The sequence below is a fragment of the Lepidochelys kempii genome, chromosome 2, assembly GCF_965140265.1.
Source record: "Lepidochelys kempii isolate rLepKem1 chromosome 2, rLepKem1.hap2, whole genome shotgun sequence".
Lineage (NCBI taxonomy): Eukaryota > Metazoa > Chordata > Testudines > Cheloniidae > Lepidochelys > Lepidochelys kempii.
Genome location: NC_133257.1, coordinates 217782504 through 217809555, shown reverse-complemented (window position 1 = coordinate 217809555; position 27052 = coordinate 217782504). Strand labels below are relative to the sequence as shown.

General features: G+C 39.8%; 1 protein-coding gene across 9 annotated transcripts in view; it reads right to left on the bottom strand.

Annotated features, from left to right (window-relative positions):
• THSD7A (thrombospondin type 1 domain containing 7A) overlaps positions 1-27052 on the bottom strand; it is a 634694-nt gene that overhangs the window by 121092 nt on the left and 486550 nt on the right. For 8 of the 9 annotated variants that reach the window (XM_073333830.1, XM_073333827.1, XM_073333831.1 and 5 more), the window contains 7 exons: positions 24908-25061; positions 23572-23713; positions 22479-22594; positions 16645-16762; positions 9699-9844; positions 6992-7166; positions 3856-4029 (listed from right to left, as the gene is read on the bottom strand). In XM_073333830.1, the coding sequence (XP_073189931.1) occupies positions 3856-4029; positions 6992-7166; positions 9699-9844; positions 16645-16762; positions 22479-22594; positions 23572-23713; positions 24908-25061 (1025 nt within the window). The remainder of the gene's footprint in view (positions 1-3855; positions 4030-6991; positions 7167-9698; positions 9845-16644; positions 16763-22478; positions 22595-23571; positions 23714-24907; positions 25062-27052) is intronic. The other variant, XM_073333833.1, reaches the window with a different exon arrangement.

The following is a 27052-nucleotide window of genomic DNA, read 5'->3' as shown; positions in this document are numbered from 1 at the left end:
GCAGGAATAAAGGCAACCCTATATAGACATTGTCCTTTGTTTCCCACCAGGTGAGTGACATCAGGACACTCTGCGGAAGTGTGACCTGTGTTTCCAGGAAGTTCCTGCTCAGAGCATAGACCATTCACAACAGTGCCTGGAGGCATGTAGGCGAAACTTTGTGAAGGGGGTGGTCACATGAGGCCATATAGCTTAGCAGGACCAGGCAGAACCAGACTGTTATCTGGGGGCTGAGTCAAATTGGGGGGATGAGGTCCCTCACTGGAAAGAATCTGTCTTGAGGTAAGCCAACTTTGGGTGTAATCATGTTCAGATTTGCACCAATAAATTCTAAAACTTCTAAAACTGGACTTTTTAGGATTTATCTGAAGTCCCAAGCAGTGAAAGAGGTTGAGTAAAGAGGTAACACTGCTGCCTGCACTTCCTGATACAACTGCCCTGTGAGGAGCCAATTGTCCAGATAGGAAATATTGGACTGCCTCGTTGACACAGGTATGCATGGACAGTACCTTCGTAAAAACCCTCAGGGCTGTCAAGAGACCAAAGGGAAGCACTCTGTGTTGCAAGTGCTTTAGGCCCATCGTAACCCACAGGAGTATCCTGTACACTGGGTGAAAGTCTATATGAAAATAGGCATCCTTCACAATGAGAGGTACACCAGTCAATTTCATTTAGGGAGGGGATTATTAGGGGCAATATAATTATCCTGTATCTTGAATGGTGAATGAAGACATTTAGCTGCCTGAGGATGGGTCTCCAGTCCCCCTTCTTTTGGGGATGAAGAAATATTTGGAGTAAAAGCCCTTCCTCTTGTGTTGAGGGGGTACAGGCTTCATTGCTGATACCTGGATTAGGGAGTCCACACTCTGTCTGAGAATCCTCTCATGGAACAGATGGGAAGGGAGGTTTGGAGAAGGAGCAACAAGGAATTTTATTTTACTGGTTCAAGATGATGTCTGAGACCCATTTGGCTGGTGTGATATGCTGCCAGCATTGGGAGGAAACAGGCCAGGTGGACACTGAAGTGGGGAAGGTACAGGGAGTGATGGTGCTCAAGTGCCCCATCAAAATGTCTTCTTGGATAGGACTGAAGAGGGGATGGTGGGGGTTCTGTTTGTCTTCTATGCTGCACCAATTGGTGCCTCTTAGGAGGCTCAGGGCTTGTCTTCACTGGCAAGTTTTGTTGCCAAAAACTGCCTTGTACTGACAAAACAGCAAGAGCGTATGCACTACAATGGAACTTTTCTTGTGAAAAACGCCCAGTTTTGGCGACAAAAAACTTCCACCTCTACGAGAGACTTTTGTCTTTTCCCCTCCCTTTATAGTCGACAAAGAGCCAGCGTTGACACTGCTGATTGTTTTGTTGACAGAACTGGCTCCTGCCAGGAACCCAAAATGCCTGCCCTGATTGCTCTGCTCAGTGGTTTGATCTCTGCTGCCCTGCAGGCATGCGCCCCTCCCCTTTCAAAGCTCCGGGAAGTATTTGTGTGCTGCTCCATCTGGGGAACAAAGAGAAAACTGGAATGCTCCTGTTTTGCCCGGTGCTAGGAACTCAGCAGCAGGCAGACGGCTGCTGCAGGGGGAGGGGGACGGACTGCTGTGCTGCTTTGCCCTTCCTCAGCAGGGAGAGCTCACGGAGCTCCTCAGGATGCTGCTCTCGGCAGCTGAGGGGGCTGTGGGAGAACTCGGAGAGAATCCCAAGATTTGCAGCGATCAGCTCTTCCTTCCCACAACACTGCACTGTGGGATACGTAGCCATGGTGCATTGCTCACCCTGTCGATGATAGTGTCCCCAATGTGGACACGATCTGTCGACAGAGAGAGCAAGTGTGAACACCCTTTGGCAATTTTTGTTTTGTCGCCTTTTGGGTGTTGACATAAGATCTGTCAACAAAACCTGGTAGTGTAGACAAGCCCTCATAGGCTTTCTGATGATAAAAGGCTAGAGGGTCAAGCAGTATCTATGAGGAAATGACCTAGAGTATTTCCTACAGGGTGCCAAGGTGTATATTCTGATGAGCAGAATTTCACAGCAGAGTCCTTGAAGCAGTGATCTGTTTCTCACTAAACAGGTTGTTTCCCTCAAAAGAGAGGTCTTCTACCTCCTTGGAGAATCCTGAAGACGGCAACCAAAAAGCTTGCCTTATAACCACCAAGGTTGTCAGGGAGCCGGTGCACTACATCAAGTGACATCTGGAGCGATGATCTGGCAACCAGTTTCCTTTCGTACAGGATTGCCTGGAATTGTGGCCTACATTTCTGTGGCAGTTTATCAGCTAATTCTGGCAGTTTATGCTAATTAATAAAATCATGTTTCAACATGAATGTCTGGTAATTGCTATGTGGAATAGTAGGCTGGCTGATGAAAAGTTCTTTCTGCTGAGGAGATCTAGTCTCTTTCCACCTTTATCTGAAGGGGTGGATCTAGGCTGAGGTAACCTGTTTCACTTGAGGACTTTCTGGACTATTAGAGAGTTCCAGTTAGGGTAGGAAAACAAATATTCTGTCCTCCTGGAGGGAACAAAATAATTTTTCAGTCCTCTTCAGGGTCAGACACAGGTAGCTGGTGTGTGCCAAACTGTCCAAGGTACAGCTACATAGCTACAGCAGCCAGCGTCCCATTCCAGGTTGGCAGACTAGGGCTCACACTACCACACTAAAAATAGTGTGGTAAATGCTGCGATCCAGGCAGGAGCTCAGGTTCTGAAGCCCACCCGCCCCTCTAGGCTTCAGAGCTTGGTCTCCAGCACTAGCCTCAACTTTAGCACTGTCTACACAGTTTGTTTTTAGCTTGGTAGTGCGAGCTGCTCCTTACACCCTCAGCTTAGACCAGTTTGAGTAGGGTGCAGGCATGGGCCAACAGACACTGCTTTTGAAGAATCTTCTGGTCTCATGGAGAGCATGCGTACCCACAGCATGTAGGCATAGGGACCAGCACTCAAACAAAATCTGATCTTTTGGTCCTCTGTCAGATCCGAAAAGTAAAAAAAAAAAAAAATTTAAACAAAACAAAACATTTGGTTCAACACAAAACAAAACAAATCCTTTTGCTTTCAAGCTTTTTTAAATTTTTATAAAATTGGAGGAAATTTTGATATGAAAAATTGTTTTGGCTTGAAAAATCAAATATTTCATTTCAATTGTTGAAATGTTTGGCAAAATCAGCAGAATTCATGAAATGATTCAGCTGACCTGAATCTGCCTTTTTTGTCAGAAAGCTTAGTTAAAAAAATTCACCCAGCTCTACTCAGCAGATTTGGGCCGAATCCCCACCTCTGCCATAGATCTCCTGTGTGACCTTGGACATGTCACTTAATCTTTCAGTTTCTCTTTGTGTCTCCATTAATACTTCCTTTCTCTCTCCTTTGTCTGTTTTGCCTATTTAGATTGACAGCTCTATGGGCAGGGAATGACTCTTCTAATGAATGGGAACAGCAGCAAGCACAGTTGGGACCCACTGGTGTTATTGTCAGATAATTAACAAAATAAAAAAATAGTACAAAGAAAATGAGAGAATATAGTAAATTTTTGTTTTGTCACTTCTCTTAAACATTGAGGCAGAAATACGACAGGTTAATAAGTTTTGCTATAAATGAAAGTCAATTATTGAGGAAAAAGAATTAAAGACATTTTGAAAAAAAATACCATGAAACTTAAGAATTGACTCTATAATTAAAATATAATGGGAGATTGGCATAGATTTGTGACGTTTTTGGATGAAATTACAAAGCAGCTGTCCACGCAATTATTATTTGCAACATTTTTCAACCTCACAACCAAAATTTGGCCAAGAAAAAGTCTTATTCATCTTACATTAAAATAGCGGTCGCCTATTTTCTGTGTTTTGATACTCACCGTTACATGATCTTGTTTCCAAAGCCTGTTCTGGACAGAGGTGTTGGTTCTCTAATTCCTGAATGATCACTGCCCGGGATCGGGCTTGTATCCCTCCAAACCCAAGATCTTCTCCATTAACACAGGTCAGCTGACAAAGGCTCCATTCTGACCACTCTTTCAAGTAACAATCACCTGTCCAACAACAATGATGTAACAAAGCTGAAGAGTTGATACCAGGGGAGTTCTGAATACTACCTGTAAAGGCCATAGAAGGTTCTGATCCAAATAATGCCTTTTAACTCTGCCTCATTAATTAGTAAAGAATATTTCTCCATTTAGACCCATACTTACCTTCATCCTATGAAAATATAGGTGACAGAACACCAGCTTATTTTAATTTCTGTACAAAAGAAATGATTCTTCAAGGAAATTGAAGTGTTACAAAACCCTATTTATGCTGAAGCATTCCAAGCAACTGTAGCATTTCCATAGCAGTACTAAGTTGCTCTCATTTTCAGTCTCTGACAAAAACTGCATTCAACATTTGGCCTTTCACAAATGGAAAGGCACGGTATGCTGTGCTCCAGCCTATTTTTCCACATTATCTTCATGATAAACTTCACTTTCTATAAGCTCAGAAGAAGACAATGTATATATAGCCAGTTGGAAAGTCAAGGTTAATTCTTGCTCATTCTGCTCCACTTGTAGGAAACAGGCCATTATCATTTAAATGTATTAGGGAAGTAGACTGGGAAAAGCTCTTACTGTGGGGAACATTTCTTGTCAGAAATGAGATTGGCACAGGTGATATAAAATATCTTCTCTAAATTCTATGATGGTAGGAATCTACACGGTATTATCTTATGGTTCAAGACTGAGGAATAAAATCACACTAACAAACATTAATTTTCACAGCAGCGTAGCGAATATTTTAAGGAAGTCTGAAGCATGGTGTAAAGACAGTTTTGCTAATATTGCTGTGTAAAAGATGTCTAGAAAATTAAAACACAAAGAGACTTGTAAATGAGCCTCTTTAGCTTTAATTATTTCAGCAAAAAGACCATTAAAAATTCATGTTCCCTTACATTATGCTGACAACAAATATAATAAGCACCATGTTGACCGGATGCCTAATTAATGAAGGAATTTTATTTGCTGACATTAAGAAATCATGTAAAAAAATGAATTATTGAAGAACTGATGTATCTATAATAGGAGAGCAGGAAGTGATTTTTGGAAAACTTAGTTAGAGTGTATCATTAACACATCCCCACAGGGTAGTTATTCTCCTTGGCTAAACATGAGGTTGCTCAAACAAAGGTCATTATTCGGCAAAATTTAAAGGCTGAGCAGTGAACAACTATGTTTCTTAAATTTAATGAACAAAATCAATCAATCACAAAATGGAGTATCTTATACCACTTAAGTCTTTTGATTTTCTATTAGAAAGCAGAACTGTTTGTTGACAGTACACAATTTGTTAATTAAAATATTTCTTAAATTTGGGGAAACCATAGCTGTGTCTACTCTGCACTGACATTAATGAGACTTGTAGTAAGAATAGTGACATCCTTGGTCAAAATCTCTCCCTTTCAGGAGTCTGATTTGCCTTGCGTACTACAAGTTTCATCTCACTTAAAAAATCAGGCTTTGGCTTTGGCCCTACGCAGCAGGGCTTGGGCTCCAGCTTTCTGCCCTGGGCCCCAGTAAGTCTAATGTTGGTCCCATTAAAATGAACTCACCCACAGTTTGAGAACTGGAGCTATAGTATGTAGACCAGTGTAAGCAAGTCATTGTCTGTATGAAATTTTAGTTTGCACTGACTTTGCTAGTGCTGTTTATGTAGCCTGGTGTAAAAGCAGGCAAATATCTAGAGCTGATGTACCCCCTGAAAGACCTCTGCGTACCCCCAGGGCTACACATACCCCTGGTTGAGAACCATTGCTCTGTATCAGCTGTCTGCTTGCTCTCATTCAAGTGAATGGGACTTTTGCTCACGGTTTCAAACTCATAGTTTGTGAAGTGGTGCAGGATTCTTTGGGATGAAAAGTGCTATGTCAATGAAATAGCAAATTGCACTTTTAGATGAGTGCAAAATGTAGACACACCTCTTAGAACTCAAACAGCTCAACAGATTTCTAGAAAATTTCACCTTTCGTCTGTTGCTAAGACACACTACATTTCCGTCCAAAAGGAATAGGTTTGAAAGAGTTGTGAAGCAATGAAGATACAGGCTTGGTATGGAATGGCTATTGTGATGAGATGTGCTTTGGCAGAGAAAACAGGAAATCTATATCTTAAATTTCTTGGGAACGGAAAGAGCTAATCAATACTTCCAATACTACAGCACTAATTACTTTAAGAACAGCAGCGACATCCGCCCCCCTTTTGGAACTTACAGACAAGTTTTTAATTTTCAGCAAAACCTTTGCAGTTCATCTTTAACAGCTGTTATGGTCTCTTCTTAATCCTTCTTAGTATGAGGGTCACAGATCTGACAAACCACAACAGCGCCTTTAGATACATCTGTTGGGTCAATGTGAGTGTCATGCATTTGTTGCTAGTGGAGGGACTAAGAATGATATTTTCTCAGAAAAACATTCCTTGGCCCCCAATGTGACCTTATTTAAACAAGCACTAAACCTCCTTTGTCTATTTACTTAATTCCATTAAAAACAAACAAAAGTATTAAACCCTGATTCAGTTTAATAAAAAAAGCTGTTCACACGCTTAAAAAGAACATTTAAACAACAAACCCTCTGTTTTTTTGGACAGTCTGTTATTTAAATATCCATGAAATGGATTCTTCTCATATTCCAATTAACACTTTATTTCTTGTGTGGTAAAGTAACATTTATGATTTTTGTGCCAATTGTTCAAAAGTAAAATGCCTACTGGAGTAGTCTATGCCAAACATTATTTTAAAAACATTTGTAAATGCATGTATTCCTTTCCCTAGTCACCGTTTTATTAGTATCACAAAGTACGGTCACTCTTGTGAAACTACTGATAAAAAGTAATTCCGTTAGTTCAATAGGTGAATGTGGTAAAGACTTCACAGCCTGTGGCTAATCATCTTTTTCCTTTGTACTGTAGGCCATCTCAGGTTGACCAATCTTGAAATGCAACACACATATCTGAACAAATTTGTTACCTGGACAAGGAAGGGTGCAGGTTTCCTCAAGTACCATCTTCTTATTGCCATCAATAATAGGCTCAATTTCTCCACAGAATTCCTCATCTACTATTTTGCCAACATCGTCAGTGGATCCATCAGAGACCACACATGAAATGTTCCTGACTCTTGTCCCCTCTCCACACTGAGCATCCTGGAAAGGGAGAGGATGCACAAATGTTGGCAAGAAAAATAAGTCTTCAGTGGTTAAATCAAAGCTGATCTGACTTTCTGATTATTGTTACTTTATTTAATGCTGATGGCTTGAAAAATAAAGCCAATTTAGGTCCTGTAGCATTCAATGCTTCAGACCGGGAAAGACACCTAGTCATTTTTATATGGAAGCACAGTGGATGTCATTAAAATAATAATCAGTATTTTTCCAATTATTTCAATTGAAATAATAACAATAATTAATCAATAATAATAATTATTCTTATTTAAAGCAGCAGTCCTCTACAAGGAATAACCACCAGCAGAATGACTTATTTACACACAATAAAATGAAATTAACCATCCAGTAAATAAAAACAAGATAAAAATACCATATCTCACTGGGACAAAATATACCCGTGTTCACACCCTACACACTACTGTATATGCTTTGTACAAGATATGCCTTGTGTGGTATCATCTGAAAACTCATAACTTGCTGAGCAGAAATATAATGGCATAATGTGTGAAGCAGCTTTATGCATAAAGTTCTAAATTTCCCCTGTATGATGTTAAAATATATATTCAGACTCACATAGCACCAAAGTGGTCAAACAGACCTGTCTTGAACAAAGGAGTGTATGCTTGTTTTAATTTGCATTTAAGCAGTAAACAGAATCATCAAGCAAAAAAGGGGATGAGAAAAATATACAGCTCACACAGGTGAAAAAGCCCAGCAGGGAACATCCTTCCTCCAGCAGACTGCCTGTCTCCTGGTTCTCAGCTGGAATTGGTTTTGAAAAAGGGACTAAAGAACAATGAAAAGAAGGGACAAACACCCTAAGACAAGCCCTCCCCCCGGCCCACCTCATTCTCTGCACCGGAGACGACAAAGCAACCAGCCGTCAGACTCTGAGGGAGGGAAGGATCCTGACCTGAAGAGTTTGATCAGTAATGCTGCTAGAAGCATGTGGTGAAAAACTTTGCTTGAATCTAATACAGTTTGTTAAGTTGGGCACTAGAAAGCATTTTATCTTCTTGCGGCCATTTCTGACTTTTATGCCTCATTACTTGTACTCACTTAAAATCTCTCTCTCTGTAGTTAATAAACTTGTTTTACTGTTTTATATAATCCACTGTGTTTAACTTAAACTTAAAGTCATTATGCAAGGTAGCCTGTTTCCTCTTGTTTTTTCCTACCCCACCCCCCAGATGTTCTGGTTTAACTTGGATTTTAACTTGAAGAGTGGTCAGTTTGGATGAGCTATTACCAGCAGGAGAGTGAGTTTGTGTGTGTATGGGGGTGGGGGGGATGTGAGAACCTGGATTTATGCAGGAAATAGCCCAGCTTAATTGTCATGCACATTGTGTAAAGAGTTATCACTTTGGATGGGCTATCACCAGCAGGAGAGTGAATTTGTGTGGGGGGGTGGAGGGTGAGAAAACCTGGATTTGTGCTGGAAATCACTTTAGATAAGCTATTACCAGCAGGACAGTGGGGTGGGAATAGGTATTGTTTCATATTCTCTGTGTATATATAAAGCCTGCTGCAGTTTCCACGATATGCATCTGAAGAAGTGAGCTGTAGCTCACGAAAGCTTATGCTCTAATAAATTGGTTAGTCTCTAAGGTGCCACAAGTCCTCCTTTTCTTTAAACTGTCTGGGTAACTCTATTTGAGATAACAGATTAGGGTATATTATTCCCATAAAGGAACAATGGATTTAGTATATTTGGACTGTGCAGGAGAGGGCTGGGCAGCACAAGAGACATTTCTGGGGAAAATCTGCGACTGAGAGCACATTGGGGTCATTCTGCAGTATAACCAAGGCTGTTAAAAGCCAAGTGTAATCCAAGTGTGGCTGGCAGGTTGCACTTTCACATAGACACTCTGGGTGTGGCTTGCATGCTGGAAGGCTGTTTGTGAGCGGCCCAGGTGGGAGCTACTTCAGCAAGACATTGTAAGACACCCAAGGTTGCAAAGCAGGGGTGACAGAAGCCCCCACTTCTGGTCTGGATTGTACCCTGGCATGTCAAACTCACCCACAAAACCCCCATCAGTGCCCTCCCCAAATACCAGCAAGAAGATGACAATCATTCAGACTATTTCAGGGGAGCAAGTGCCAGAGCCACAGTGCCCTCACAGACGATGCTCTGTAGGTTCCCTCCTTTTTAGGACCAGGAAGCTAAAATTTGAGCATTTATACTGACTAAAATTGTGGCAGTATCATAAGTGAAAACCCTTTCTGGACAGAGCACTCTCTCAGATAGGCAGCTGTCAAACCGTTTAAGTTACCACATAGTTATATCTCAGATACCAGAGCTTTACTCTATACTTAGAACAGGAATAACTAGGGCAAACTGTGGTACTGGTTGGTATATATGGTGTCCAATGGTAACCACTTTGTTATGCTCCTGAATTGAAAGATTTGAATAAAATGGCTAAAACGTTTCATACGTTATATGTGTGCATATCACAAATATCCCTGGATGCAGTGACCAGAATAATTGCAGATCTCCGTTGCATCTTTTACCTCAACTTTGCATTCAGCCCAATGGCCATACTGCCACCGATAACAAGGTTTTACCGGGCAGGGTTTGAATTGCTCTATCTGAGATGGACAAGGTCTCCCATCACCCTGAAAAGGCTGATTTACTGTCCTTCTTCGTATCATCTTTCCTTTAAAAGAGAGAGAGGGAGAGAAAGAGAGAGAGAAAGCAACTTTGAGATGGTCATATATATTGACTCATCAAGATGGTTCTGTTTCAGTCTGTGACAAGCTTTACGTTAGCATTATTCTTACCTAATACAGTGGACGGCACAGCAGACCAGTATTTACAATGTGTGGATTGTAAATACTCTGAGATATGTACTTTCTTTGTTGTTATTTGTGTGTACTGTGCCTAGCACAATGAGATCCTTGATTAGAAAATCAAGTTGCTACTAGAATATAAATAAATAATACTTTTCTAGTTGAGACGCCTGGGGAAAAAACAGGTGCCCTTTCCTGATCTGGTATTTTGTTCTTGGCATCCCTGTTGAGAGATGAACTTTTGGTTCTCCACTGTTCTGGAGTTGTACTGCTAGGAGGGAATGATATGGGTATCTAATCCACAACATTTTCCTTGTATTAAATTTAGAAATGTATCAGATTCACAAGATGCTGATTGTCTACATTCAAAAAAGCAGAAGGAGCTTGCCACTTATCTTCTTTGTCTCCATGGGCTTTATTATAATGGAGAATTTTCAAGGGACAGAGGATATTTTACCCAGACCTAAAGAAAATTAAAATATAATAGGTTTAACTGACATTAATATTCTGTTCAATGGAGGGTGACATGCTACCTAGGCCTGTTTGAGGACTAGATTCTATTTCAAGCAGTTATATAATGGAATGAAGAAGAGATTTTGTATTTAGTCATCCTTTTGGGTGATTGTTTCTTTCCTCTTAGGTGAATATCAGACTATTAGATTTTATTTCTGAGACAGATGATACAGTGAAGCCACAAGAACATTTTTATGTGCAATGTAGTGGGGGGTTGTAGCTCCTCTATAGATAGGGATTTCCAAAGAGTTCAATTAAACCCATATTTTCATGGGGTTTTAACTTCAATGCGAATAAATACATGCACTGAGCCAAAATGCGTCGGATTGTAAAAACAAATAAATAACAACCAAGCAAAGAGAGTACAACATTAAAAATTAAGTACCCAATATATGTAGATTTGTAATGTGCTGCAATGCATTACACTGACCTACCTTCATAACCTCACAGGATTAAATGGGCCACCCCCATTCACCTATCTGTCTATTTTTAATTAAATTTGTTATTATGAATTTGGAATTAAGTACCCTTAACTACTGAGAGACAAATCCTGCTCCCAGATTAACTGGACTATGCTATGAACTGTAGCAAACCTCCCCACCCAGGCCACAAAGTGGGAACAGAGCTGCATAACTAAGTTTCTTTGGAAAAATGCCAATTCGTCAGAATGAAATGCTTAGTCAAATCTAGTACAAATTAAATGAAACTAGGGCTGTCAAGCGATTAAAAAAATTAATTGCAATTAATCATGCAATTAATCACACTGTTAAACAATAATAGAATACCATGTATGTAAATATTTTCGGATGTTTTCTACAGTTTTCAAATATTGATTTAAATTTCAACACAGAATACAAAGTGTACAATGCTCATTTTATATTTATTTTTGATTACTAATATTTGCAGTCTAAAAAACAAAAGAAATTGTATTATTCAATTCACCTAATACAAGTACTGTAGTGCAATATCTTTATCATGAAAGTTGAACTTACAAGTGTAGAATTATGTACAAAGAATAACTGCATTCAAAAATAAAACAACGTAAAACTTTAGAGCCTACGAGTCCACTCAGTCCTACTTTTTGTTCAGCCAATTGCTCAGACATTTGCAGGAGATAATGCTGCCCGCTTCTCGTTTATAATGTCACCTGAAAGTGAGAACAGGCATTTGCATGGCTCTGTTATAGCCGGCGTTGCAAGATGCACTAAAGATTCATATGTCCCTTCATGCTTCAACCACCATTCCAGAGAACATGTGTCCATGCTGATGATGGTTTCTGCTTGATAATGATCCAAAGCTGTGCAGACTGATGCATGTTCATTTTCATCATCTGAGTCAGATGCCACCAACAGAAGATTTTTCTTCTTTTTTTGGTGGTTCGGGTTCTGTAGTTTCCAAATCAGAGTGTGCACTTTTAAGACTTCTGAAAACATGCTCCACACCTTGTCCCTCTCAGATTTTGGAAGGCACTTCAGATTCTTAAACCTTGGGTCAAGTGCTATAGCTATCTTTATAAATCTCACATTGGTACCTTCTTTGTGTTTCGTCAAATCTGCAGTGAAAGTGTTCTTTAAATGAACAAGATGTTCTGGGTCATCATAACATGAAATATATGGCAGAATGCGGGTAAAACAGAACAGAAGGCATACAATTCTCCCACAGGGAACTGAGTCACAAATTTAACTAACACATTATTTTTTTAATGCGCATCATCAGCATGGAAGCATTTCCTCTGGAATGCTGGCTGAAGCATGAAGAGGCATATGAATGTTTAGCATATCTGGCACGTAAATACCTTGCAATGCCGGTTACAAAACTGCCATGTGAATGTCTGTTCTCACTTTTATATAAGAAGCGGGCAGCATTATCTCCCATAATTGTAAACAAATGTGTTTGTCTTACCAATTGGCTGAACAAGAAGTAGGCCTGAGTGGACTTTTGGGCTCTAAAGTTTTACATTGTTTTGTTTTTCAGTGCAGTTATGTAACAAAAAAAACCCTTTACATTTGTAAGTTGCCCTTTCACGATAAAGAGATTGCATTACAGTACTTGTATGAGGTGAACTGAAAAAAACTATTTCTTTTATCATTTTTATAGTGCAAATATTTGTAATAAAAATAATAATATAAAGTGAGCACAGTACACTTTGTATTCTGTGTCGTCACTGAAATCAATATATTTGAAAATGTAGAAAAACATCCAAAAATATGTAATACATTTCCATTGGTATTCTATTGTTTAACAGTGCAATTAAAACTACGAGTGAGCATGATTAATTTTTTTTAATCACGATTAATTTTTTTTTGAGTTAATCACACTGCTTTCCCCCTAGATCTAGGGGATGGGCAGCATATCTCTAGTTCCTGGACCTGGCTGAAGGGGGCAGGGTGTAGGTTGGTGTGAGGTGGAGTAGCTGGACTCTGCCACTCTGGTAACTGGGCTGCAATCCTCTTGTCAACTTCAGAGAAATTGACAAGCATTTTCCCTTAACACAGCTGGGAAGTTGATAAATTGCACTTCAGCTGTTCCAAAATGTAACTTTTCTTTTAAATCCCTTTCTGTGAAAATGTTTGGAGTTTTGATATTTTGTCCCAATTCAGGACAAAACTTTATCTCAAAAACAACAATTTTTGCAGAAAGGGAGCCCCCTTTTTGGCCTCTCTACTCCTGTGTTCACTGTAAGTAGGTGAAAAAAGGTTTGTCAAGTGGATCCTCATAGTTTTGCATCCGTAGCTCTTGCAGTTGGAGCTTCACAGAGGAAAGAAAGTGAACTCTGACCTCACGGTAATGAGTTGAAAACCCAGCACAGGATGCAATTGCTATGTGCAAAACCATTCCAAAAGTGTACCGGCCTATGTTAGTGCAAGATGGAAGGAGAGCTAATCAGCCTTCTACGTTCTAGACTTTGTTACTGTATGGAAACCTACCTAAAATTGATGTTATTTTAATACAGAATGAGATTTTTTCCCCTGTCCAAATCAATTTACTGTCTGTTAGCAACATCAAATAGATATATTTAGGAATGTCAAGATCCATAAAAAGCAATGAAACCTCAAGAGGTATTTTTAAATAATGTTGCTATTTTTAATATATTTGGGGGGTATAGTTACCTACCTACATATATACACAATGTGTATTTTTACATTTCAAGCTGGGGGTGTGATTCCCAGCTAGCTGCCGTGAATATGTGCCACTGGTCTGACAGGTATGTACTCAGTGCGGCTAGGCCCTCTTGCCACTCATGTTGCCATGACTACACTCTATTTTTAGTGCACTAGCTTGATCAGAGCTAGCATGGGTATGTCTCCTGGAACTGAGAACCATGCCCCCGTCTTCCCCCCAGCTCCAAGTGTAGACATATCCCATGATATGTCAGAACAATGGGAGGTGCTGGGTACTCAGCGCTTTTTAAAAAATGGCCACTCCATTTTGGAGTCTACATGGGAGCAGAGCTCTTGAAAATCTGGCCCCCTTTGTGGCTGCTGAGCACTTTTGAAAATCTGGTCTCCATCTCTAACTTGTTCTGTTAATGTCTAAGTAATGATAAACTCTCCAAGCACTTCTACTGCAAATCCTACAATGTGTATGTGAAGGGCTCAGACACTGTGGTGATGAGCAAAATAGAAATACTTTAAAATAATTAAATACCACAGTAGAAAATTATTAACTATGTTATCAGGAAATTTTTGTAATAATGTTAAATGTATGTTTTTTATACTTACATTATAAGCTCTTTGGAGTACATACCATCTTTTTGTTCTATGTGAGTACAGTGCCTAGCACAATGGGGTTCTGATTCCTGACTAGGTGCTACTTCAATACAAATAAATAATAACAAAATTATTTCCCCCTAGTAATAACATACCACTAATCTACATACTGCAATATTCAGACATGAATGGAAGAAGAATAGTTTCAACCTAATCCCCCACTTTTAAAAAAAATCTTTTAATGCTGGTGATTTGCATTTCAAATATGCAAAGAAATAACTAATTTAGGTGTTAACATTTGTCCTCATCTTCCCAAATATGTTTCTATAAATATGGACTACATATTAAAAGAAATGCCCAGGGATGTAGAGAGGTAGGGTCTCCGCCCTCTACCCTTACTGAGGAGAACAGAAATATCCAAAATGAATATCTGCCCAAGACTGATTTATATCATTAGCCTATTGCCTTTCAAAGCCTCTCCCTTGCTTTTTGCTCAAATAAATGGGCCTATGATGCAATTTATATGGGATAAAAAATGGCATCACTTGTCACATCCTGGGCAACTATGTGGTTGCCAGATTTGTACCTACATTATCTAGCATTCCAAATTTGGCCTGTTGTAAGGTGGTTCCCTTCCAGTAGCTCGGTATACAAACCAACCTGGTTTGAGATTGAAGAAAGTTTAGCTATGCCATTTGCTTCCCTCTCTCTTCTTTTACATATCTTAAGAGGCTTCCCATACCCTTAAGAAAAAATCCAATCTTTGCATCTGCACAATGCATCCTGCAACACATTAAGATGATTACAGCATCCGATCTTACTAATTCTCCTCTTGTACCACTATGGGATAACGTATGCCTCAGGATCAAGGCCAACTCCATGCTTAAGACAATTGGGAGAGAAAAAGGATTAACAAAAATTAAGGATATAATACAAGATGATAGACTGTTCTCCTTAGATTACGTATGTAACAAATATCAGCTACTGCTGTCTCACAATTCCTTCTTTCAGCAGCTATGCTCAAGGATTCATGCAAGGATAGGGGACAATTGGTCTGTTTCAACTCTCTCACTTCTAGAAGAACATGTTAAGACACATGGAAACAAAACCTTGGAGGAATTATTTATAGGTGGCTTAAGGTTTGCATTATGCTCTCAATCTCAGTCTCAAAGAAAAATGGGGAAAAGAATTTAGCCTTACTATCAGAACAGAAACCTGAGGGGATATCTGGCTTAATGTGAAAGATACTTCAAGTTCTTTATCCTTGCAACTCTTCCAGAAAAAGATATTAAAAAGTACTACTGCACTCCACAATGTTCATTTAAGGCTAGATTGGTAACGCACAATTAATGTTGGAGATGCTAATGGCCACATGCCGACCTTTCACACATCTGTCAGAAATGGAGGTGTTCTGGAATGCCACGGTCAGTACTCTCTCAAAAACGTTTTAAGTGTTGCTATCGTTCTTTCTACAAGCTTATATATTTGAGGGGTGCTGGAGGAGTTGGTATTACCAGTTAACATTAAGAAGTGGATGCAGTAACTATTTTAGAGGCCAAAAGAGATAATTTTAGAAAATGTAAATCTGCAATTCCTCCCTCACACATACAGATTGGCTTAGTGAGCTCTCTACTACTCCATTAATGGAAAAAAATGACTCTGTTTAATAGAAACTAAGGAAAAAATATGAGCATGTCTGGTCTCACTATTGCATACTTTTGCAGTTTAGTATATATTAGTCCCCAATACTCATAGGTTATGTTATCACTTATTTATCTATTTAGTCACTTTAATAATTGATGCCCTGCTTGACCTCTTTGGGTTCAGGTTTGTTTGTTTTTTGTTTTGTTTTCCAGGTTTTACAAATAATGGACATTGTATTTTATTTATATGCTATTTCCATCTTGTGCATGTATCTATATGTGATTTGTTTCCTTATGTGTTTATATTCTATATAAAAATAAAATTAAAATATTAGCTCTTCGAAAGCAAAATCTCCTATTTTCTGTGTATAAAAAAAGAGGAAGTATGTGATGACTGTTATTATGGTGGGTTAAACTTTCAAGAGCCATGTATTATGATTTAGATTTTCTTATCTCAATAATATTAATGAGAGTTGTAAAGCTAAATCTCCCATTGCTGGGACATCTATGTTTAATATGCCCAGTATGGTCAATCTCCTCTGGCAAAGTCATGTATCATTTGTCATATCTCATATCTATTTATTGAGTCAGAATTTTTTTTCCAGTGTGGGCCAAATCCTTTTCACTTTAACCACGTATACCTCAATGAAGCCTACTATTTGCCTGGAAAAGGAAAACCAGACTTAGGCCCCCTATCATTCTCTCTCTAATCAACTACTCTTCAAATTCCTGGCAGGTTATTAGTTGTGTTGGATTTTTAAAAAATGCTCAGCCATAAAGATATTCCAAGAACAGACTAACCTGTAAGGCCACATGTTTGGGAACACTCAGACCATGGAGACCAGTCAGAAAGCTGACAGTTCAAAGGACATTCCACCACACAGGAGGTATTCATCTGCCACGTCTTCTCCAAGCCAAGCTAAAAGAGGAGACACAACTGTCAGCATGTGAAGTGTGGTCTGTCCCACTAGTCTAGCCTATACTACTGAGAACAGGGTGAATTTGAGCTAATCACATTTGATTAAAGATTTAATAATTATTAAAGAGAAAGAAAAATCAAGAATATATTAGCCTCACTAGGGCCCCAATTCAGAAGAGCACTTAAGCTTGTGCTTAACTCCTAAGCAAATGCTTAAATCCCATTTTCGCCAGGGGGATTTAAGCATGTGCTTAAACACACTTCAAAAACAGAGGTGATTTCCTGAATCAGGGCCCAAAGATGGAGGAATACAGCTCTGTAATTTTAATTTATAGATTTGTCAAAATTAAAATAAAAAGGAAGCAGTATTATGGAGGACTAGACAGACAGACAGAATTTAGGGCATAGTACACATCCTACAAAGCTCCAACATTAGTGAAAGGGACAGGTCCAGCATAGGGAGCAGATGTGGAATCTGATAGGAAATCATATGAACTTAAAACAGGTCTGCAACTTCCAGTTGTGACAAGTTCTTTCCTTTATGCAGTGGATTGAATTTAATCTATGTCTTTCAGGTCCAGATCCGCAAAGATATTTAGGAGCCTAACTTTCATTTAAATCAATGGAAGTTAAGAGCCTAAATACCTTTGCGGATCTGGGCCTTAGTGACCAGAAGGCTGCAGATAGGGATCTATCCATCTGAAGCTATATGATTAAAAAACATACAGAATCTCTTTCTAAGATACCTAGACAACTTGAAACACATTACAAAAATGACTGCAAAGGATAAGAACATAAAACCAGTAATTAGATTTCAAATGGAAATAAAAATACTCTTTCCCACTCAAACCTAGTACAGACCAGCACTTAGGCCCATTAATGAGTACTCCATAGATATACTGCACATATGGTAGCTTTCTGACCCTGATATACTGGCAGTATTAGACTTACATTTGCAGTGTCATTTACTGAGACAAATGAGGTAGGAGACCTCTGTTCTGTTTTATGGATCAACCAATGAATTCCTGGTTTTTCTCTGTTGTACAGAGTAACCTTGATTACCCGAAGCTCTCAGGGGACACCTGAAAGCCTTTGATAATCAAGGGTTGGATAATCAGGAAACTAGCCAATAGGCTTGGAAGTCTGCTCTCAGGGTCAGCTCTTCTGAGCATAGACTTCAAAGCCCACAGAGCCGACTCCATGCAATTACAGAGAACTGGCTGGCTTCCCCGAGGCTGGCGTGCTCAGCAGGACTTCAGCAGCTGGAAAAAGAGAAGCCCAAGAGGGAAGCAAAGGGTGAACAGGAGAGAGTCACAGCCCAGATTACAGAGTGCTGGCTGGCTTCCCCAAGCCTGGTGTGCTGAAATGCATTATAGTTCACTGTAATCAGGACCCCAACTCTCTCCTATTTATCCATTGTTCCTCTCCCTTTTCTCTGGTATAAGAAGTCCCTCTGAGCTTCCTGGCCCTGGAAACTGTGGCTGGCTAAGCATTTGGAAAAATATACAAACTTCCCTCATCTGGAAATTCCAATGGTCACAGCCTTCTGTTGGATAATAGGTGGTTTCTGATTAGTAATTTTCAAATACTGAAGTTGTGCTGAATATGTAAAAGTTAAGCATTCTGTATTCTTGGCTATACCTGGCAGGGGGCAGCAGACTGCCAGACAAGCGTCCTCTGCAAATTGTGTTACTTTGTGTTCATAGACACACACTTGCATGTCTGCAAGTATATTTGTTACTCAACAAGAGACCTTTGTCTACCCTCGGCTGGAGATTTATCATGTAAGGCTGACCAACAGAGTGTGTACTAATAAAGTAGTGAAGCTTGCTGTCCGATACAGACAAAATGCTTGTCTCCAGATTTGTAAATGCAAGTAAATGAGTAACAATAAACTCACAGGTATTTGCAGAGGGTGAGGTGGGGGAGACGTCGTGAATTAGGTGATTTGAATTTTAAAGAGCCCAAGGAAATGGCAGGAAGAGTTCCGTGATGTGCTAATTTTACAACAGACAGCGACCAAGTGATCCACTATTAATGTTCCCTGAGAGTTTACACAGAAATATACAATTTGGAAAAAAGCTCTGGAAATTGATTTATCCTGGCAGTAATCAGGATGATTGGATAACTTCTTTAGCCGATTGACTGAAACTAATGTCAAATCATACAGACCGCATTAGGACAGTAACTACTGGTATAGCATCAGGATGGAATTTTAGAATTTTACTGGGCGTAAGCTTGCATCTGAATATAATGATGATAGCTCTGCAGAGTGTAAGATAAGGTTTTATTGTTCTCTTGGATAATGTAATTATATGTAGCCATAACATTTTGGCTGATAATATCTCTACTTATTAAAAATTCAGATTAGGGATGGCTATTCTGATCTCTGTTCTCTGCATCTACCTTAAGTAAAAACAATGACAGTGACCAATTTTGATGTATCTGTAAATGAACATAGAATGAGTTTTGTATAACTAATGAGTCTGTAATATTAGTTAGACACAGGTGTCTTTCTGTTTGTTATGCACCACCACACCACACATACTTAAAGGAAATGAGATTAAAAAGGGTTTACTACAATGCATATAGTACACATTATAAACATATAAAGAGAACACTTTTAATCAGATTAGCAAAAAGTGCATAGTACATAGAAAAGTCTGTCATTTCTTAAATCCCACTTCTTCTGATGACATGGAAGTTCACATAATTCACCTTCACTCCCCCAGAATGAAAGGTCTTTTAAGATTCCAACAGCTTGGCTTTCTTGTTAATCAGGTAAACAGGTCTTATGCTACAGTTATTGGATTAGTCACTGACCTTGATGTGCCACTTCTTCATAAAACATAACAAATAGAAGGGCCTGAATGGTAAGACTGGTCATGTATCAGGGCTTTGTATATGCAGACTACGCGAATACCCTCTGTGGTCTTGAATTAAAAACCTAGTGGATCATTGTATGCAGGGCCGGCTCCAGGCACCTGCGTTCCAAGCAGGTGCTTGGGGCGGCAGTCAGAAAGGGGCAACAGAGTTTCCGCGGTGGCGGCAATTCGGCGGCAGCTTCTGCGTTCCGCTGGCCGCGGCAGCAATTTGGCGGCAGCTTCTCTCTCTCCTGCAGTCCACAGCAGCAATTTGGCAGTGACAGGTTTGGGTTTTTTTCCCTGCTTTGGGTGGCAAAAATGGTAGAGCGTATGTTGTCCTCCCAAAGTAGGACTGTATTGCTGCGGTCACTGGTAAATGGTGGTGTGGCTGCCAGGGCTTCTGTCTGGCTAGCCACTCAAGGCCAGATGTTTTTGAAATAGTTGTTCCACTGGTTGTCCTCACTGTCCAACCAGCCAAACACCCACCCCTTAATTAGGGAAAAGCTGCTCAAGGCTTCTCCAATAAGATCTCTATTTACAAAGTAACAATAATTTGCCCTGTATACTGCCCAAATTCACAGTTTGTAGATACATAATAAATCACTAATATATGGGATGAACTACTACAGCTTTACGGAGAAAGAAATCCATTTTTACTTATTGTTTCATGAAAGGCATTCATTCTGTTGACATGTTCACATGGACAGACCATAACTTATACAATGTCTCATTATATAATAATCAATATGGTAATCTCCTAAAAATAGCTTAAGCACCAAATTCTGTCTTCTAATGCACAAACAGCTCCTATTAAATTCTGTGGAGTTTGCTGGCAGGCATCCAAGGGCTGACTTTTTGCCCTGAGACTTTAGAATGTAAATGGTCATATTAATAGGGCTGATCATACTCCCAAGATCCATATGCAGAGGAAAACCTTGTGTGCTCAGAAGAGAGGATATGTTAGTGGCCTCCACTGCAGCATCCTTTGCTCAGAACCTTTGGGTTCAGAGTTCCACATGGGCATTGAGTGAGTTGGGAGAGGAGTGGGCAGATCAGGAGGGACACAAACAGTGTACGGGGAGACTTTGGAAAACCAGTAAAGTGCCTGAAACCACTATGGCTTATTGCTAAAAGCAACCAAGACAGAAGGCTGTAAATTGGCAAAGTCAGCAGGCTTAGCTTAAGCAAGGCAGGAGGGGAGGGGGGTCTTTGGGTGGCACAGAGAGGGCAGCTTGACCCCCCGTCCTTCCTGATAAGAATTGTGTTGAAGTGGCTGATACATGCATTTTAGAAGAGCAGAATGTGCCCCAGAAATGTCTATTGGGGGCCTCAAGGCTGCAAACTCTGGAAAAACCCACACCTGGTTAATTGATAATCAGAAGGAACCTTTTGCTGGACCACTGAAACTGCTTGTAACAAGTTTTCTTTAAGGGACATGTCTAATGTATAAATAAGGGGGGAAAGTTTGAGGTAGTTGGACTCTTTTTGGACTCTCCTCTGGATACATCTTGCAGTCCCCACCGGCAGATGGAAGATTTGGCGACCAGAAGCCTGCCGCTGTGTCACTCGAGAGCCACACTCAGCTTTGGTAATTATCAAGGGTTGGAGGTGTTTTACTAACCTGTTGCGGATGGCTGTATAAGTGCTTGAGACTAAGTAAAGTTTAGCTTTAAGTGAAAGCACTCTTGTGTTATCCCGTTTGTGCCAGCCATCTATCGGTCGGACAGCCGTGTCTCCCCTGATTTATTTCCTGACACCACCTCGCACAGAGTAAAAGTTACCAAGAGCTTTGGGTTGAAAGAACCCCGGGTAACAACAGCACCAGCCTGGCAGAATTTCTCTCAAATGTAACACTGCTCAGTATATATTACCTTTTCATAGCTCCCTCCAGCACTGGCAACCCTCCCTCTTAACGACGAGTCCTGAGAAGCAGCTGTCGGCAAGGGAAGTCCATTGGAGAGGGGGGAAAGGATGCTGATAAAATTGAGCTATTGTGGAGGGCACATGGTCTCTGTGGATGTGATTCTAGTCTCCTGCTTTCAGGTGATTTAATGTCTGTTCTGTTTGGGGGCTGAGGCAATTTCATCCACTTTCCATTGGAACAACTAGGAAGATTTCTCTGTAATGCAAACCTTGGTGTATTCTTCCCCATAGTCCTTCATGGCATGATCTGTACAGTATCACTCATTACTAGATACAGTCTCCTTTAACAGACCCATGAAATGACAAAAGCAATAGTATTATCTGCCTTGAGCAGTCGTTTAAAAACGGATTCATGAAACAGTTACATAAAATTAAGGTGATCCATCTGCTGAATATTACTCCCACTGAACATGCTTATGTAAGAAGTTCCATTTCCTTGTTAATGCAGCAAATTTTTCACACAGCTTGGATGTTTCTCATCTTACACAGCTGGGTACAAGAAGCTAGCACTCAGCCTGGCTGCAGAATGGCACATGACACACGGTTAGCAACACACTGAATAAATGATTGATATCGGCAGCTGTCCAAGGTACTACACAGAAATCACATCAAATTGGAATGATTTGCATTCTGATTAAGATCTATTACCTTTATTCGCCATGATTGCTTATTGTTCCCAAATCATTTCTTTCAGGATATAATCATCAGCACCCCTTTGTGGGTGCACACATAAGCTATCAGAGGAAATTTTATGAAGAAATCACAGGTGATGACACAGCCTCATTTCAAGGGGTACTTAGCAGTCCATGAATAATGTTAAGAAACATCTGTTGGCGATGGGTTACATGCAGCACAGGTCAGCTAGCTCAGCATGAATTAAAGCTATTAGGAAGAGTTTAGTCACAAAAGGAAAAGAGCCTCCCACTCACCACTTCACAATACTTCAGGTCAACTGATTTGCCATCACTGCGAACACAATCTAGCATTCTTGTTTTGATGCCATTACCACAAACTGCCTTCTCGCTGAGCTGACATGTACTCCAGTCTGGAAATAAACGAGACCATCAGGACAGGATGCCAATGAAACTGATTTCTGATGAAGCTTTGATTACTTGAATAATACATTTAATTCAAACAGCCTAAAAATAACCCTCAGAATCAATTTTTACACATTCGAAAAGCTCATGGAACCCATTAGCGAGACATATTGGAAATAACCATAGTTAGGTACCCAGTGACATGATGTATTTCTGAAAAGTCAAATATTGTGTTTATCTGGATTTTTTTGGGGCAAGTCACACACACACACACACACACACACACACACACACACACACACACACACACACACACACACACACACACACACACACACACACACACACACACCCCATAATGGCCAGAGAAATAGGCTTTCTAGGGCTATAGAAATCATATGAGTCTCAAATTACACAGTTCCTCAAGAGCATTTTCTCTGAATCATCAAACAGTTTCACTCTATTTTCACTACAGACTGTACAAACCATATTACATAACACAGGAAACCAGAAAGACCTATACTTTGAGTACAATGAATGCCTCTTATAGGTATTTTATTTCTTCTTACACACAACCCCCCTTCACTATTAACACAGTTTCACTACAAACAGAGAGGGCCTCACTAACAAGAGAAACACCTTGGATATGGTGGCAGACAGAGGGTTATAGTTAGTTGCAGGGAGGGGTAGGGGCTTCTGGAAGGCCAAAACTTCAACTCTAAGGGAAGCAGCTGTAGCATAGCCAAACCAGCTCTTCTTTACTACCTGCTGAGAGCAACTTTAGCAAGACTGAGTGAAAGGGATTCCTCTAGTACTTCTTTTGGATCAGAAGTAAAGGACCATGAGCCCTGGTTTAAAGCCAGGTGCTAACTGGGCAAACTTGACTCATACATTAATTTTTAGCTGTATGTAGAACTAAATTGTGAAAATAGGCAGAGCTCTTATATTTTTACAGCCTGTTATTAGATTTTAAGGACGCTAATACCTGTCACATTGTAATCATAGTGGTAACAGTTTTTGTTCAGACTGCAAGGTTCTGTCTCAGTGGAAGCAGGACAAGCCTTTCCTTCATCAGGTTGTCTTAGAGGCTCCGCTGACCTTTCACGCACGTTACTTCCATTGCAGGGCTTGAAAAGGAAAACAGAAACAATTATTTTTGATATATTCAGTCTCTCTACCTACAAACATAATAGCCTTGTAAGCATCCTTTTTACAAAATGCTAATGTAAAACAATGACATTATACTTTGCCTAGAAGGGACTGTTTCCTTGTTATTTTATGGGAGGATTTAGTTTCCTATTTTATCTTAGTAATAATACCTAGGAATTAATAATACCGAATTCCCTTGGTAATGCCTTAATAATTCCCTATCTAGTTCACATTTCATTGATACTGCCTTAAAGCAACTGAGCATCTGAATTTCCAGATTATGAGCTGTCTCTCCAAAATCTGCAGTGCACTGACTCAGATGCTGAGGAAAAAACCCTAAGTCCCCAAGCTTCTGAAATTGAGAACCCCATTTTTAGCCTCACTGGCTTTGCTTTCTCACCTGAGACTCCAGACAGCCAAAAAACACAGGGCTGATGGATTAAGCTATCTTTAATTTCACCTAAGTCTTTTACCCGCATCTTTTTGCTCTTCACAGATAATTATCTCATTAAAGAACACCCAGGCTAAGTCTACACTATAAACTTACATCGGTATTACCACGTCACTCGGGGTATGTAAATGCCACATCTCTGACATAATTATACCGATCTAACCCACTGTGATACAGCACATTTCCCACTGACATAGCTACCCGCCTCTCGCAGAGGTGGAGTACCTACACCAATGGGAGAAATTCTCCCTTTGGTGAAGGTAGCATCTTCACTGAAGCACCTCAGCAGCATAGCTGCATCAGTGTAGCTGGGCCACTGCAGCGTTTTAGTGTAGTCCTGCCCCTACTGTGTTTTTACAGAGAGAGATAAAGCCAGATTGAACAGGATCTAAGAACTGTGGGGTCTTTAAATATTACCAAAGCTGGCTCATCCAAAATTAACCTTCCCTAAAAATGGAGGGCAATAGCTCATGAAAGCGTCAACATTAAGAGGTGATTTCTTGAGCAACTGCTTTTAATGAAGAACTGCTGACACGCTGCCCTCTTGATGGGATGGTTGACAATCTGCTGTTGCCAGTAATGCAGTTGATAGGAACTTATAATCATTTGCATGTGTGTCTACTGTTAAGTGTAGCATCTCTGCATAGTAACTTGAGGCTTACTTTCTTTAAATAAAATAGTCTTGAAACCTTAAATGTCAAGTTGTTAACATGTTTCCTACCAAGGAACATCTAGACCACTGGCCCCATTCAGACATAACACAGTCTTCAGGGCATGGCAATGTGCATCTTCTAGCACCAAGAGGCATCTCTTCAGGGTCACACAGGTAGTCCTCAACAGTGTCAGAAGGACCATCCATGGTGTTTTGCATGCATCTGGAAAAATATAAGGCTATAGATAAAAACATATTTGCCATGGATTTCCTACAGTAACTGCATCCCTTACACTAACATAATGTGGCATTTTAGCAGTTTGACCACAAGCAATATACAAATAGAAAAATCTAGAACATTTTTGATATAATCCAAATAAATAATGAACTATAAAATACGGATGAGAATTTGAAAACGTCAAAATATCCCCAGTATTTTTCTGCTGCATATCGGTTGAAGCTCAGGGCTACCTAGGAGTGAGAAGCTCCTGAGTTCTAATCCTGCACAGCTGCTGCCTTGCTGAGTGAATGTGCACAGATTCTCTGCATCATTTTACCCACCAGTAAATTGGAATTGCACACCTTCTTACCTCTGAGAGTTATGAGGATAATTCTGTTAATATTTGTAAATCTCCTTCCAAATTCTAACCGTTTGGAATTGTTTCTTCAGTTACATGCCTTTTTTTTTCTGATATCTTCAAAGCCTTTAGCTTTGCTTACATTAGCATCCAGAGGCCCCATCAAGATCGGGGCTCTATTGTTCTCAATGCTTTACAGCCAAGATGGAACACAATCCTTGTTCTAAAGAATTTTCAATTTAAACAGGTCTACTCTTCCCAGCCCTCACAGCTGCTGCCAGAATAGGGGGCATAGCAAGGGTCAATTAACGTTGCTTGGAGTTGATTCGCAACATAGTAGGGGAAGAGCCAATGCGACGGTTAAACTTTCACTTTCTCTGCAATATTTTATAACGATACCATTGCATTATATTACCAATTCCTGTATACCTGAAGATCTCATGCTGTCAGTCTGAAAACATTTTTAAAATGAGATTATTTTAAATGAACACAACCAACAGAGATGCTGTATCTGCAAAAATCTGTTTGATGGAATTAGTTATCCAATGAGAGTTAGTATATGGATGGCAAAAAGGAAGGCAGTTATTTTTGTGTTCATCCCAAAGGGCTGAAATTCCTTTCTTTGGCATAAATAATAGATTTTCTTCTCTAGCTTTGATGGTAGTGTCAAAATCTATGTACCTCTGGACAGAGCATAAAGCATCACCACCACCATCACCAGTACTTACAGCTTTTTTAAAAAAAGAATAAACTCTTGGCGGGACTTCCAATATCTATTTTGGTTGCTGTCATATCAGAGTAAATTATGCACTTTAACATTTGTGACAAGCGAAAACTAAAAATCCGACCTTCAAATATATTGTTAAGTTCAAGGAATGCTTCTGTTTTAAACATAATCTTGTCAAATCTAGCAACTGCTACAGTATTTGTGGTACATTAAAGAGAACCTTTGGCAATTAATGTATCTGGCCCTCAAATGGGTCCTGTAGACTGAATTCATTTTATGGCTTGTCATTCTACCATGCAGACAGAGATAACTTCTTTAATTGTGTATTGCTCTATAGGTAGCCTTAGAGAATAATATATAATCAACACTGCACTTCTTGCTATGTACATTACCATACAAGACTTCTCTTAAGCAAGTCTTTGAGTAGAGGTGTAAGTTGATCAGTAGACAGGATGCTTGGATCAGATTCAGCAAATATTGGAATGAGATTTCTGGACTTGTTTTACTAAATTCACTCTTTACACAGTTTTACATTTACAGAATGGGGGGCGGGGAGAGAATGTACCTAACTTTTTTTTTTTTTTTTTAACTAAAGGGGAAAAAGTCAGCATTCTGAACCAGGCTGAGTCTGACACAGAATTGCAATGTACGACTTGGCTTTCAGTTTAACTATTCCAGACAGCTCAGTTTTTCAACTTCATTGTACTACAAGTGTTCAACAACTGCAAGAAGGTTTTGGTATTAACAAATATGCATATTTTTTAAAAATGATTTTTCTTTCCTTTTCAGAAGTGGGACTGATTAACTCAAAATATTTGATCAGAAAAGAGCTGCCCGGAGAAGCTCAGTGAATTATTTGAGTTAATTAAAGGGACAGTCCCGAGACTCTTGCACAATGTGCTGAATCCT